At 34.7% G+C, this 16,548-nt stretch overlaps 1 protein-coding gene across 1 annotated transcript in view; it reads left to right on the forward strand.

The window, feature by feature from the left end:
- FAM227B (family with sequence similarity 227 member B) overlaps positions 1–16,548 on the forward strand; it is a gene marked incomplete at its 3' end in the record, with an annotated part of 241,992 nt that overhangs the window by 43,493 nt on the left and 181,951 nt on the right. Inside the window, 2 exon segments of the mRNA XM_082620108.1 lie at positions 4,435–4,536; positions 7,663–7,789. Of these exon segments, the coding sequence (XP_082476234.1) occupies positions 4,435–4,536; positions 7,663–7,789 (229 nt within the window).

A 16,548-nucleotide genomic window follows, 5' to 3' on the forward strand; every position in this document is an offset into this window, starting at 1 on the left:
AATCCAAGAAATTAAAATTTTAAATCTGGCTTTCCCAGTAGTTAGTGTGAGACTTTGGGCTAGTCAGAAAATCACTCTGAGCTTCAGTTATGTCATCTCTCTAAAACAAAATAAAACAAAACAAACAAAAAACAGGTAAAAATAACATATACTTTCTTTTTTCCTTAGAGTTGTTGTGTGTACTAAAAGTGACATGAATAAGATCCCTAGTAAACTGTGAAAATACTATATAAATGAGATTCAATATAATAGAATTAAGATCTGGCCTTCAAAAACAAGTTTATCCACTTAGAAAATGATGTGACTTTGAATAGTTACTTACCTCTCTAAGTCTTTCATAAAATTTTAAAAAATTACCTACTTTATCTGTTTATTGGGAGTTATATTAGAAAATACATGTAAAGTTGTTTGTTTACATGGAAGTAGGTATATGGTAAGTGTTCAATGGTTATATCTATCATTATTATTTATTATTATATTGTTAGTGAGAATGCAGTGCTCCAAAAACTGCTGACCAACGTGTAGGCTAATGATAAAAATTTCCTTGATGGTGTTTAACTAGAAGAATTCCAGTAATGATATACCCTTAATGTTTTCAAAATTGTCCTTGGAACATTGGCTCCCAAAAAGATTCAGGAGGCTGGAAAGTACATCAATTCCACTCATAAAATAACGAAGACAAGCCATATATAACCCACAAAAATCACAACTTTTTTGAACTCATTATACAGGGTAGCCTTCAAAGCAAAGAATATTACCGGGGAAAAAGAAAGTAATTGTATAATTATAAAGTAGTCAATACATCAATATGACATAACAATCATAAATATTTATGCACCTAATTAAAATGCTTTGAAACACATTTAATGACAATTTTAATACTTAAAGAAGCAATAGACAAATCTATAAGTATAGTTAGGTATTTCAACACCTTATATTCAATAATTGGTCGTATGTGCAGAAAACCAGTTAATGATATAGAATGATGTAGATGACTTGAGCAATACTGTTAACCAACTTTATGGATCTAATTGTTATTTATTAAACATTCCTCATAACAACAGCAGAATACACATTTTTCTCATGTACCCATTAAACATTTACCAACTATATTCTGGGCTAGGAAAACATCCTAATGAAATGAAAAGAATTCAAGTCATACAAAGTATGTTTTTAGACCAAAATGGAATTATATTATAAATGAATAACAGAAAGCTACCTGGAAAATCTTCAAATATTTGATAACTAAATAATACACTTCTCAGGAACTGTGGGTCGAACCAGAAATCAGTAGGGAAATTGAAAAGTATTTTGAACTTGATGAAAATGAAAATACAGATTAAAATTTGTGGGATGGACCTCAAGCAGTATTTGGAAATTTAAAACATTAAGATCTCTAGATTTGAAATAAGGAAAGTTCTCAAAAACCATGACCTCAACTTCTACTGTATGAAACTAGACAAAGAAAAAGAAATGAAAACCAAAATATGCAGAAGAAAGGAAATAATAAAGATCAGAGAAGAAACCAATAAAAGGAAAAACTGAAAAACAGAAGGAATTAGAGAAAATGAATTCAAAAGGTGGGTCTTCAAGAATTCTAAAAACAAGGCAATGCAGGAGGAATTTGAAACCTCTGTTTCACTGAGAGTAACTATAGCAAAAACAAAACCCAAATGGAGCTTAACATTTTACTTAATTGACTCAGACCCCTAAAGGCTAACAAGAGAAGAGACATACCTATTCCCAAACATAACTACTTTATACCTCAGGTTTTACTGTCCTATTGAAGATGTCCATCTCTCAAACAAAAATTGCAAGACACATAGAGAAGGAATGGAATTGCTGCATTGTTGGGTATATAGATGTTCAATTTCACAAGGTAGTGCCAAGTTGTTTTCAAACTGGATGTACAAATTATTCTCACATTGTTGATGTATAAGACTTCTTAAACAACCAATGATTCAAAGAATAAATCACAGAGGAAATTAGAAAATAACTTGAAACAAATGAAAGCAAAAAACACAATGTACCAAAACTCATAGGATAAAGCAAAAGCATTGCTAAAAGAGAAATTTAAAGTTTTAAACAAATCAAAAAGCAATATATCAACAACCTAACTTTACATATTAAGGAACTAGAAAAAGAACAACAGAAGGAAGGAATTAATAAAGATTAGAGTGGAGATAAATAAAATAGAGAATTGGTAAACAGTAGAGAAAATCAGTAAAACCAAAAGTTAGTTCTTTGAGATAAACAAAATTGACAAACCTCTAGCTAGACTAAGAAAAAAAGTGAGGACTTCCCTGGCAGTCCAGTGGTTAAGACTCCGTGCTTCCACTGCAGGGGGCGTGGGTTCGATCCCTCGTCGGGGAACTAAGATCTCATATAAGATCTTATATGCCATTCAGCACAGCCAAAAAAAAAAAAAAAAAAGGACTCAAATTACCAAAGTCAGAAATGAAAGTGGAAATATTACTATTGGCAAAGAAATAACAAGGATTATTAGAGTACTGTGAACAAACATATAACAACAAATTGGATAGCCTGTATAAAATGGACAAGTTCCTAGAAACATATAATTTTCCAAGACTGAGTAATGAAGAAATAGACAATCTGAATAGACCTATAACTAGTAAGGAGATTCAATCAGGTTTCTGTAATCAGAAACCTCCCAACAAAGAAAAGTCCTGGACTAGATGGCTTCACTGATGAATTCTGCCAACATTTAAAGAAGAATTAACACCAGTCCTTCTCTAACTCTCCCAAAAAATTGAAGAGAAGGGAATACTTTCTAGCTCATTTTATGAGACCAGCATTACCCTGATACCAAAGCCAAAGATATTACAACAAAAAAAGCATCTACAGACCAATATCCTCTTTGATGGATATTGATGCAAAAATCTTCAACAAAATGCTAGCAAACTGAATTCAGCAGTATATTAAAAGGGTTATACAATCTGACCAATGAAATTTATTCCTGGAATGCAAATATGATTTAACATGTTAAATAGCTAGATCTAATGAACATATCAGTAACCTGAATATCCAAAAGCTGTAGGATACGTCTTCTTTTCAAGCATACCAAAACATGTATAAAAATTTACTGTACCATTTTGCTACTCAGTTTCCTGTGGAGGTATATATGGTGTGGACATTAGGTTGAATTGTATTAGTCAAAGACATGTTCTAGAACTTTCTGTTTGGATATTTCATCACACATGTTAAGTGTAGATCATGTAACTGAAACATGCCAACTTTCTCTACTAGTAAATTATATATTATCTCAGTTAATTCTCACACAGCCCTAAGTCTTAGAACCACTGCCCATTATATAAATAGTCAAGAATTATTAACATTATCATTATTAATTCTGCTACTATCTCCTTCCATAAACTTATTACACAAGCACAAAAGCTGCATTGGGAGTGAGGGGACCTAGATTCTAGTCTGGCTTTCAGTTACTTAACTGTGTATAACCTTAAATAATTCTCTTAATCTTTCTGAGCATCAATGCAGTCACTAAAACAGAGGGGCTTAACCTAGGTGACATCTAACTTCCATTTTAGGTCTAAGATCCTATGCATTTATGAATCCCAGCTCATATGGCATGCTAATTTCATAGAAAACTACCACTAAATTTGATCATTTTTTATGTTTATTACCAAAACCTATTAATGCCAGCTTGTGCTTCTACTGTTGACATCATAAATGAATTTGGACTCTAATTCATCTTTATTGCTTAATTCATGTATTTGCACTCTAATTTATCTCTTCATTGCTTAATAGAGCAAGAATTCAAGGTGCTACCTTAGGACTTTAATATTGACATTATTATTATCTACAGATTTCTTCCTTCTTATGACATTCTACTTACTTTGTTTTTAGTATAGTTCTCATGTCACAATTTTACTAGTTCTGGCTATGGCTGTCTCATTCCAGTAATTGCTTTGATTTTATACTGAGTTACTGATTATGAAAAATTTGGAATGGTTATAGAATAGTAGCAGGCAACTATGTCATTGATTGCCTTGTGCATGCCATCTACTATTCAAGAACCTTCATTAATTCATCAAATGTTGGTGTGCTTTCAGTGTGCCAGGCACGGTGCTGAGGGCTTGAAATACAAAGTCAAACAAAACATAATCCTTGTCCCTATTTAATTTTAAGATAATACTTTAAGGTACGTGTATATTATCTATATTTGGCAGATAAGGAAACTAGGACTTAATTAACTTGCCTGGGATAGTGCAGCTAATGAATAATGGAGCCAGCATTCAAATTCAGGTCTGCATGATGCCAAAAACCCATGCTCATTCCACTATAGCAACTGATCTGCCCTTTAAGAAGATAGAGTTACTGACATTATGTAAGCAGATTCAAATTTTAAATTGTAATATTAATGATTTTAATTCCATGTGTGTTTTATTTTTTAAGCCTGACAGAGAAAGTCAAGATTCCTTGTTTGATAGAATTTCAGAAAGTTATGCATCACTTTTCAAGAGCATACCTCTAAGTCAAAAGGATGCATTCTTTCAGGTAAATATAGAAATTAACTAATTATGCTAATTATTTTATAGCAAGTGAAATATAAAAATAGTTATTTTATTTAAACACATATGAGAACATATTTTGTTATTTTGCAAGAAAAATTGCCTAAAGTAGAGTAAATAATGATAATATTTAAAAAGTCATGCCCCTCCACCCCATAATATTGTATTCTACTGACTAAAAGCCTTACAGAATCTCCTCAGTGTGGTATATGTATTTGTTTGCATATTAATAATTTGAAAACTATTGACTTGTTCTATGTATCTTGGTACATACCTACAAAGGTCTTGGTATTTTACCTACAAAATTATCATTTTTCTTTTACTTTATAAAGTATCTTTTGATCTAAGAGGACTTAACTTCTTGTGTTATGCCTAAGTACTAAGCACCTGTTACAGTAAAGAACAATGGACACATTTATGAATCAAATGTTTTACTATGTCTGTTATAGTAAAATAATTTGGTTAAAATAATTTACGTTCTTGAGTAGTGTGAAATGAAGACATGTAGGAATTTCACTGAGTATTTTAAAATGTAAACATCTAGCGTTTCAAAGCAGAAGCCACATTCAAATACTTTGTTGTACTGACATCTGTAAATCAGAAATACAGAAGTATTTTTGAGTCAGTCAATGTTTTCATGGGTAAAACCTAAAATAAAAATAAATGTCCTTCATGATGAAAATGTAAACAAACTTAAATTGCCAAATATTTATGCTCAATCTTGATCTATCTCACAAACATATACATACAGTATCGTAGAAGGAAATCAGTAGTGGACTGGGCATAAGGAGACTTGGCTTCACATCTGAAATCTGCTCGTAATTACCCAGGTGATCTTCGCAAGACATTCAGTCTCTCAGTTCCACAGCTGGTTGTCCATCCGATGAAGAGGTTGATCCATGATTCATAAATTGTTTATAGAACACTAATGTTCTGAAAGATAGACTAAGATTTTCTCTGCTAATATTAAATTTATTTTTCTTATTTGCAGGAAAATAATAGTTAATGGTTAGGATTTTTGGTCATTAAAATTGTCTAGAGATGACAAAACCAACTGTTTCTCCTATCCATACGCTTTCACCTAGTCTATCCCTTTGTAGTGTTTCTAGCCTATACACATGGCTTGATGAAATCAAGCATGCTTTAACACAGGGCTCTTAAGAAAAGAATAAAAGACCTATTTAATGTGAACAAAGGAGGTAGTGGCACCATTGCATATCCCTTATTCTGTAATTTCTAGTCTTACATTTGTGGTCCAAATGTTCTCCCTTGGGATGGATGTGCCTTTTGATAGATATCATATTTATAATCCTTCTCAAATCATGACTTGATTTTTTTTCTAAGTCCCTATTTTCAGTGGCTTTTTCCAAGGAGAAATTAGAAGTTGTTTAACCAAGATTCAGAGCCTCACTTGAGAACAAATAACATGTACACCTTAATGATTTGACCCCTTGACCTTTGTTCAGTCATTTTATAATGTTCCCTCTCCCTGTCTCAATGCTTGAGAACCACGCCACCTCCCTACAGGCCTATTACCTCCACAGCTCTATAAATAGAAATGGAGCCTCAACTCTCATTGACCAATTTCTATTATTTTTAGCTCATTCAAATAAGGTGTTTTGTTACTAATGGCTCATCTGATTTATCTTACCACAGAAAGAGAAAACTATTAATATACAAGAATCAAAAAATTAGCTTCAGGTCTCACTATTCAGTACAAATTAACTGAATCTGAACGTATTTAGTATAGCTTTTGCTCCAGTTTCTTCCAATGTCATACAATGATATTCCTTCAGAAATTTTCCCAACACCATTTGACACTTGATCTCTTTTTCCCCTGATCTCCTGAAGGTGAGATATTCACAGAAAACTTTTAAAAGTTCCTCTTACTTACCTTGTTCAACTTTTAAATTTTGATTATTAGTGTGATTTTATATACCACAATTATAATATGTGATTTTTCTGGTAGTAAAAGTGTTCATGGTTCATTCAGTAAAATTAAATATATCAGTATATTAAAGCATTCTTCCCTCTCCTCTTCTCCCCTACCCAAAAAAACATATGGAGTTCTTCAAAGAATACCATCCATACCAGCAGATTTTAGCACTACTGGATTAGGTGACCATATTAGTTTCCTATTGCTGGTGTAAAAATTATCACAAAGTTAATGGCTTAAAACAACAGAAATTCATTGTCTTACAGTTATATAGGTCAGAAGTCCAGAATGAGTCTTATAGGACTAAAATCAAGGTATCAACAGGGCTAGTTTCTTTAAGAGGCCCTAGGGGAGAAGCCATTCCTTGCCTCTTCTAGTTTCTGGTGTCTTCCAGCCTTCCAAAGTAGTAGATAAAAATTTTAAATCTTTACTATAAAAATCTGGTATTTTCCTGTGTTTAGTCAGTCCCCAAGAGAAACTTAGTAGTCAAGCGACTTTAAGTCTAATAGAATATTGGTAGTACCATCTATTTGTATGATATAAAATCTGATCATGATTTTACAGTTGTGGTTATAATATATTAACTCACCTAAACAGGCTTCAATTATTTAAAAACATGCTCTTTATTTTCATCACACACTCAAAGTGATAATTGTGTGACGCGATAGAGGTGTTAGCTAATGCTATGGTGGTAATCATATTGCAGTAAACAAATGTATCAACATGTTGTACACCTTAAACTTACATAGTATTACATGTCAAATATATTTCAATTTATATATATATATATATATATATATATATATATATATATATGCTTTTTATTATAATGACCTGAAAGATAGTGTTCCTTTTCTGAAAGAGGGTATCAATAGCAAGGTTAAATGAAATAAATGTAGAATCATTAAAGTATCTTATCTTAATTGTAACTTCATCCTTTATCCAAATTATATTTTTTTCCCAAAATGCTAACAAATAGCCAAATTGACTGACTTTATTTTCAACTCTTCTTTGTTCATATTCCTCAGTTAGAAGTACAAAGAAATACTAAATGGTCAAAAGCAAGCTATAAGAAAAAAGGGACACATATATTTCACAAATTTAGTAATTTTTTTGATAGTTGAGATGTGTTATATGAAATATGGAATTATTTTAATATGACTCTGTTTTTGGTAGGTGTATCCTGATTGTTTGGCACAAGCTATCTATGCAACATTCCAGGAAGCATTTCCAGAATCCAGTGATTTCTTTAATGATGAATTTAAAGAAGATCTAGGGAATAACGTTTTTCTCTGGTTGTCAGGTACGAATGTCATTAAGTATTGATCATTATTGTGGAACCTAAAACTTTTGAATTGCAGTGTTTTGTTTACTTCAGTCAAAAAAATTTGTAGTTCTTTGCCTTACAAAACATAGCATATTGATGTCTGTGTTTCAAAATAATAATGATTATTTTATTCTGAAAATTCTGTTATACTAAAATTAATCAGTTGTTTACTTTAGAAAGCCAAATAATTTTACAGGCAGTGGAATTATTGTAGAAACCCAAATTGCCACAGAAAGAAAACCATACCATAGGTATTTTATATTTGTAAGAGAAATATTTTAAGCTGCTTTTGAAACACTGCTGGCATTTTTTATAGCAAATAATATTGGGTAAATTCTAGAGCTAATTGAGTTCCTTGTAGAACATAAAATCATTAAGGAAAACTTATTTTTTGAATCGTGTGTGTGTGTGTGTGTGTGTGTGTGTGTGTGTGTGTGTGTGTGTGTAGGTAGGAGTGGTAGGACTCAAAGGCTGAAGGGAAGTAAGATTCCATCCTAGAGTACTTAGCTAGAGATTTAGGCACTTGGGTTTAAAACTAAGGTACTGTTTCATATTGGGGAGGAAATACCTCCCCAATATTGTTTCCTAAGACTACTATACCATTATGGACTACCAGAAGCTATTGACTGTTTTCAAGTCCTTCTTATAAATCTGTCCAAATTTTGACTAATTTTTTAAAACTGTTTTGTGTCAATTCTTAGTAACCAAACCATTTCTTTAAGAAAATGTTTCATATTTTAAGGAGGGAGTCCTTGGGAGGTACATGCTAGAAAACAACCCTGAGGACCACCCACCTCCATCAATACACATAGGACAGGAGTCTCCTAATTATAGAGAAAAATCCAACTAATTCAAATATAAGAAGCAAAAAGAGAATGAGCACAGCATTCATACAAAAATACTATAAGAAAAAAAATGTGACGAACAGAACAACTTTCCTACAGACCTGTTGTAGAATGAATTGTGTCCCCCGAAAATTCATATTGATTTCTGTATGAAATTTTATAAGTCACTGTCTTACTTAATCCTTTTATTTGAGTTAGTTTTGTCATTGATTGTCTCACATTTTCTATGCATATCATCTGCAAATATAGTTTTCATATTTCTTTTATAATTCTTATGCTTTTAACTAGTTTCTATTATATAATTAAAGAAGAATGTATATAACATATTTAGATGAGCAATAGCAATGAGCTAGGAGATTTATAAGGAAAGGTTTTAAAGTGTTCTGGTAAATCCAGTGGGGGGTGTCTACTTTATGCTCTTCCTATGGTCTTCAAAGCATTCCACATGCAAACTGCCTGAAGTAAAGGCAAGAACACTAATATAAATACCTTATCCTATTTAAATATCAGAATGGATAGGGTTTTTTTGTTTGTTTGTTTGTTTGTTTGTTTTGCGTTACGCAGGCCTCTCACTGTTGTGGCCTCTCCCGCTGCAGAGCACAGGCTCCGGACGCGCAGGCTCAGCGGCCATGGCTCACGGGCCCAGCCGCTCTGTGGCGTGTGGGATATTCCCGGACCAGGGCATGAACCCATGTCCCCTGCATCGGCAGGCGGGCTCTCAACCACTGTGCCACCAGGGAAGCCCAGAATGGATAGTTTTAACTGAAGTAAACAAAAATTTTCTTGTTCAGGAAGTTTTATAGGCTATGACTGGTAGAATTAATCTGAAGGTTGAAAATTCAGCAATTTCTATTCATCTATTTTCCAGTTTACTAATTCTTTCTTCTGTCCCCTCCATTCTGCTGTTAAGCCCATTCTTGATTTTTTAAAAAATTTGGTTATTGTACATTTCAGTTATAAAAGTTACATTTGGTTCTTTTTTATATCTTCTGTTTCTTCACTGAGACTTTGTTCTTTCATTTGTTTCAAGTGTGTTCATTATTGTTTAAGCATTTTTATTATAACTGCTTGAAAAATCCATGTCAGGTGATTCTACCATCTGTGTCATCTAGATGCTGGCAATTGTCTTTTCTCATTCAAGTTGAATTTCCTAGTTTTTTATATGACAATTAAAACCTGGACATTTTGGGTATTGTAAGACTCTGAATCTTATCTAAATTTTGTGTTTGAACAGGCCTCCTCTGACACTGCTCTAGTTGGGGGAGAAGGGCACTGTCAGGTGGGGAATGAAAGTCCAGGTTACCCACTTGGTCTCTTTTGACATAGTGGTGGGAGGAGGGTTTGTTACAGCTCCCAGCAGACCTCTACTGATACCACCCTGGCTTTTAGGGGCAGGGATGCCTTGTTACTGCTCCCCAAGTGGCTTCCACTGACACTATAAGGGGGAGGGTAGCCTTGTTATATCTGGGCAGTGGTCACAGTCTCCACTAGGCCTCCTGTGACACCACTTTCCATAGGGAGAGGAAAGTGCACCTCATTCCAGTCCTGTGGGAATAAAAGTCTTCGGTCTCTGCTCTGCCTCCTCTGATACTACCCTAGTGAGAGTGGAAGCTGAGGCTCTCCAACCACCCTTTTCTGGCAGTGGTGGGTTTGGAGCAGCAGATTTTCCTGTTGTGTTTGGCTGGAGTAAGCAGTTATTGTCTAAAAGTTTTCTGTCCTATTAGGCATCCCTTTTCCTGGTCCTTTGGCTAGAGAGAGGAGGATTTTCTTGAGACTTCTTTTATCTTTGCCTGTTACCATTTCTGGATTCTGATTTCTCTAGCACCCAGTTTGAAATATGAGTCAAAAAGAAAACCCAAGGACTTCACTGTTGTGTTGTACCTTGGGTCCTGAGGTTCCTAGTTAGTCTGCCTTCTTGTCTCCACCTTCTAGAGTCTTCTAATGTGTGTTTATAAACACATCCACTGAAACTGGTGTTATTTCATATTGGGTTACCTGAGAATACCTTATGAGAAGGTAATATTGATCAGAGACTCAAAGGAAGTGAGAGAATGAACTATGTCAATATCTGGAATGAAAACTTTTTAGGTAGAAGGAACAGCATATGAAAAGGTCATGATGCAGGTAGAAGATTAGCATATTTGCAATACAGCAAGGAAGCCAATGTAGCTGAGGTAGAATGAGAAAGGAATTGAAAAGTAGAAAGATGAGGTCAGAGATATGTCTGTAGGTTAGAGCATCTCATAATTTATAGGCAGTTATAAGGACTCTTTCATTATGAGTGAAATGGAAAAGCACTGGATGATTTTGAGCAAATAATACTTGTAACCTAAAGTATGTTTATAAGGGATCACTCTAGCTTTTGGGAGAACAAGAGACCATAGAGGGGACAAGGGAGGAATCAGGGATGAAGTTGGAGATATTGCAGTAATAGAAGTGAGACATGGTGATTGGTTAGAACAGGTTGGTTAAAGGATGAGGAGCTGGCAAGTTATATTAGATAAGTCTGCTGGCAGAGTCCATTGGATTTATTGATATATAGAAGTTGAAAGTGGAACAAATAAAAGAGTCAGGGATGATGCCAAGAATTTTAGCCTGAGCAACTAGACAACTACTGAAATGGTGAAGGCTGTAAGAGAAGGTTGTGGTGGTAGGATTTTATGGAATCAGGATTTAAGTTTGAGATGTAATATTCATTAACATTTGCATTTTTATAACAAAATCTCAAATTTTTAGTGATTATTTTAAAATATAAAAAGGAGATGACTGTGCCCTAAATGGTGTCTACACTATAGGAGAATTACAAGAAAGAAATAGTAAACACTAAAAGCGTTTGAAAGAAAAGGAAGAAAAAGTACAGTGATAATTAAGGTAATCTTCATAGCATGACTCAAGAATATAAGTAGACATTGAAGGAACAGCAGAACTATGCTAGATGAATGGATGCTGGACTCAGACTTGGGCAAGAATCTAGACATGACAACTGGTCTCCATTTGTACCTATAGAAAGAAGGTAAAATTCACAGCAAAGTCAACAGCAAGCTGAGCAAGAGAAATCCACGTTTTACATAAAAAATCCCACTTAAGACTCAAAAATCCTTATTATAACAATATGCTATTATTCCTTTATAAAAGGGAAAACCAAGGTTAAGAGAATTTGTCCACAGTTACTACTAAGTAACAAACCAGGATTTCAACTTAAGCCTGTCAGACTCCAGTGTCTGAACTCTTATGAATAATGGATTATTGCCTCCTGAGGTGAATAAATAAAAACACCAGTATTTAATTTATGAAAAACTGTTGCAGAGAAGGAAAAGGGAAATTTTTCTGAAGACTTAGAGGAAGCAAGCCCTCCCTAATCCTCCCAGTGTTTCCCAGCAACTAGTTGGGCTTTATTATTCATATGCTAAAACACGTACTTGATTAACACCCTAGGATTCACAAAAGGTGGAATGATCTCAGTTTTATTATAAAGCCATCTACACAGGCACAAAATTGGTCTATCTTTAGTAAACTTCATTGCTCACTTCTAGTCTGAATACGGCTGTTTATGAATGCATATCCTTCCAACATAGGCTAGTCATCCCTGTTGAACACTTGTTTCAGTACTTCTCTGTGGGCTACTTCACCTTAGTAGAAAACATTTCTGTAGCAAAAGGATCATCTATTGTTTCCTCGCCTATTAACTTCACATCAGGCCGAAAAAATGGTTTAAAGTGGAGGGTAGGTGTGGCTAAAATGGGAAACTCGAGGAATCCTTGTGATGGAACCGTTCCATATCCTGACTATATCATTGTCTATATCCTGGTTGTGATACTGTATTATAGTTTTACAAGGTGTTAGTTACCATTGTGGGAAACTAAATAGAGGGTATGGGGATCTCTCTGTATTATTTCTTGCAAGTGCGTGTAAATGTACACTTATCTCAAACAGAGTTAAAAAAATTCAAACCTGCATTTTCTTAAGATAAAAGGCAGCCATGCTGGTGGGAGTGTACAATCAATATCTACTAAAGCTGAACATATGCGAGTTTGGACCAGCATATCTATGACTCCCAGGTACATAACCTACAGAAATGTACATATTTCTGTACACCAAAAGCACAAAATGTTCTTAGCAGCCCTATTTATATAATAATCAAAACAAACTGTCCAAATGCCCATCAATAATATGAAATTTAGATAAACTGTGGAATATTCATATAATGAAATACTATCAGCAATGAGAATGAACACACTATAATTATATACAATAGTATGAACAAATCACAGAAACAAGGTTGAGGGGGGAAAAAAGCCCAGACACAAAAGAGTAGATCCTGTATGAGTCCACTGATACAAAGTTCAAAATCTGGCAAAACTAATCTATAATTTTAGAAGTAAAGATAATGTTTATTCTTGGGAATTGGTCCTGGCTAGAAAGGAGGGCACCTGGAGTGCTGAATATTTTGTTTCTGGGGGCTGGTAACATGGACACCATATATTAAATTTGTGAAGATTCATTGAACTGTACATGGTTTTTCATTTTAATTTTTATTCATCGATAAAAATTTAAGTTGAAAACAAAGGCAGTAGTGGTAGCTGCACTAGAGCCTCTATGGTTTATTTAATCATTAATATGTTTGTACAGATTTCTCTTGCAATGCACTTCTCACATTGCATACCTATCAAGAGTCACATGTTTTCTGAGTCTATGCTCATAAACGACCTTTTCAACTTTTAGTAAGATTTTATCTCTCAGTTGTGATTATTTTGTATTGGCTAGAGCACTTGTTGAAAGAATTTTATAAGACATGTTTTTCTTATTTCTTTGCTGAGGAGATGTTTATAGCATAGATCTAAAATACTTGATTCAATTTCTCCTCCTTAATAAAAAAAATTCCTTTTTATCAGGATGAAGTAATCACTTTATTAGGTTATTTACATTATATTTAGTTTGATTTCTTACATTGTCATTTGGCTTTCATTTTTGGTTCATTTTTCACAAACAAAATTTTTGTTACCAGAGCTCCTTCTACACAATTCTTAGAGCACCAGAGACTATTAGTTTCCTATTGCTACTATAGCAAATTACTACTTAGTTTAAAACAACATAAATGTGTTATAGTTCTGGAAATCAGAAGTCCAAAATGAGTTTCACTAGGCTAAAATGAAGATGTTTGGCAGGGCTGTGTTCTTCTAGAGGTTCTAAGGGAGAATCTGTTTCTTTGCAGCTTTTCTAAAGCTGTTTCCGTTCTTTGCCTCATGGCCCTCTTTCATTATCAAAGCCAGCAATGGATAGTCTTTCTCATATTGCATCACTCTGATACTGACTCCTCTACCTTCCTTTTCCATATTTAAGGACCCTTCTGATTACATTGGGCTCACCTGGACAAGCCCACATACCCTATTTTAAGGTTAGCCAATTTACAAACTTAATTCCATCTGCTCCCTTCATTCCCCTTTGCCATGTAACATAACATATTCACAATTTGGGAAGATTAGGATATGGAAGACTTTGGAGGCTACTTCTCTAGAGTAGAGACACATTAAGATTTTGTATGATTGGCTAGATTTTGGCACAAGCCTTATGACTGAATCCCACATGGCAGCCTTACAATGAGCAAGATTAAAATTTGTGCCATGACTTCTGGCTTCCGCTTAGGATGTAGAAAACTAAAATGCTATTAATTCCACCCTTCCACCAAAAAACACTGGACTGTCTGCAAATTCAAAACTTTCCTTGAACCCATCAGAGACTGCAGAGCAGTCAACCCCAAATCTAAAGAAAGGTGCCTCCAAGGAGAGACCAGATGCAAGCACTTGCTCATCGGGGGCAGATGCAGCCAGATACCATAAAAGCCAGTGAGAAGAATTCAACCAAAAAAAAAAAATTTTTTTTGTCTGCACCATATGGTTTGCAGGATCTCAGTTCCCCAACCAGGGATTGAACCCCAGCCCCCTGAAGTGGAAGCATGGAGTCCCAACCACTGGACCACCAAGGAATTCCCTTAGCCAAAATTTTTAATGAATTGCTTAAAGCTGAATATGGTCTACTGTGAGAATATAGAACCCTTAGTAGCTACATAAAACAAGGGAGAAGTTGCCCTCACTTGCAAGCTTCTCTCCACACATCTTACAAGAAATATTGAGGGTGGAAAAACAGTCTTGAGAAAGCCTGGGGGAATGTAATAGAAGACACTGCAAAAAAGGCATAAAACCTTGCCTGGACCCTTCTATCTCCTCTATGTTAACAACAACAACAAGCTTTAAGCCACAGCAGGAGGAGGGGGAAAGGTATGGGGAGGAAGGGCAGCAAATGCAGTTGACCTTAGGGAAGAAGTGGAGACACAACTCACCTGGGAAACAGAAAACTACCTCTACCCCAGAGGCCAGGAATACATACTGGGCCAAGAACAAGTTTGCTACAGCTGGGGCAAGGCTGGATTACTGAGAAGACCCTATCCCAAGACCCAGGAACAAAACCCAACGCTGATGCTGATTCAGAACAGAGAATACCTACCACTACCAGGCTAACAAACATCAACTGACAGGTAACAACAGTCTACTGCTGGGAGAGGGGCACAAGTGTGGAAAAGACCATTTCTGAGAAGACACAAAAGATCTAAAACTGAGAGTGGAGCAGATGCTGTTGTGGAAGTAAACTAACAGAAAACAAAAACCTCTGGCAAGGCAGTTTAAATTGTAAGAGGAATTTGAAGCATGTAGAGTACTAAAGGTAATCATAGTAACAACAAAACCCAAACACAGCCCAACTCTCAATTCCCTTCCAGATTGACTTAATTACACCCATGCTTAAGACCAAACAGAAAAACAAAAAGCCCATTTCAAGGCCTGAAAACTATTTACCTCATCTTTACTGCATTACACACTATGTCTGACTTTCAACAAAAATTATGAAGTCTACAAAAAAGCAATGGAAAAAATAAACACTATCAAGAGACAAATCATCAGAACCAGTTTTAGATATGACACAGATATTAGAATATCAGACAGGAAATTTTAAGTAACTATGATTAATATAGTAAATGCTCTAGTGGAAAAGATGGATAGATAACATGTATGATCAGATATGTAATTTGAGCAAGACATGGAAACTATAGGAAAGAAGACAACATAGGCCAATTGAACAAAATTGAGAGCCCAGAAATAAACCCTCACAAACACAGTCAAGTAATATTTGACAAGGGAGCCAAGAATACTCAATGGGAAAAGGATAGTCTCTTCAATAAATGGTGTTGGGAAAACTGGATCACCACAGGTAGAATAATGAAATTGGACTGCTATCTTATACCACTCACAAAAATTAACTTGAAATGGAGTAAAGAACTGAAACCATAAAACTCTTAAGAAGAAAACATAGTGGAAAATCTCCTTGACATATGTATTCACAACAATTTTTTGGATATGGTATCAGAAGCACAAGCAACAAAAGCAAAAATTAGTAAGTGGGACTACATCAAACTAAAGAGCTTCTGCATAGTAGAAAACAACAAAATGAAAAGACAACTTATGGAATATATTTGCAAATCATATCTGATAAGAGGTTAATATCCAAAAGATAAAAGGAACTCAGTTCAATAGCAAAAAGGAAACAATCTGATTTTAACAATAGGCAGAGGAACCAAAAAGACATTTTTCCAAAGAAGACATACAGATGTCCAACAGGTACATGAAAGGATGTTCAACATCACTAATCACCAGGGAAATGCTAGTAAAAACCGCAATGAGATATCACCTCACACCTGTTAGAATGGCCATTATCAAAGTGACTACAAATAACAAATGTTGGCAAGGATGTAGAGAAAAGAGAACCCTTGTGCACTGTTGGTGGGAATGTAAATTGGTGCAGCTACTATGGAAAACAGTATGGAAGTCCCTCAAAAAATTG

Source organism: Mesoplodon mirus, assembly GCF_964341445.2.
Source record: "Mesoplodon mirus genome assembly, chromosome: 4".
Classification (NCBI taxonomy): domain Eukaryota; kingdom Metazoa; phylum Chordata; class Mammalia; order Artiodactyla; family Ziphiidae; genus Mesoplodon; species Mesoplodon mirus.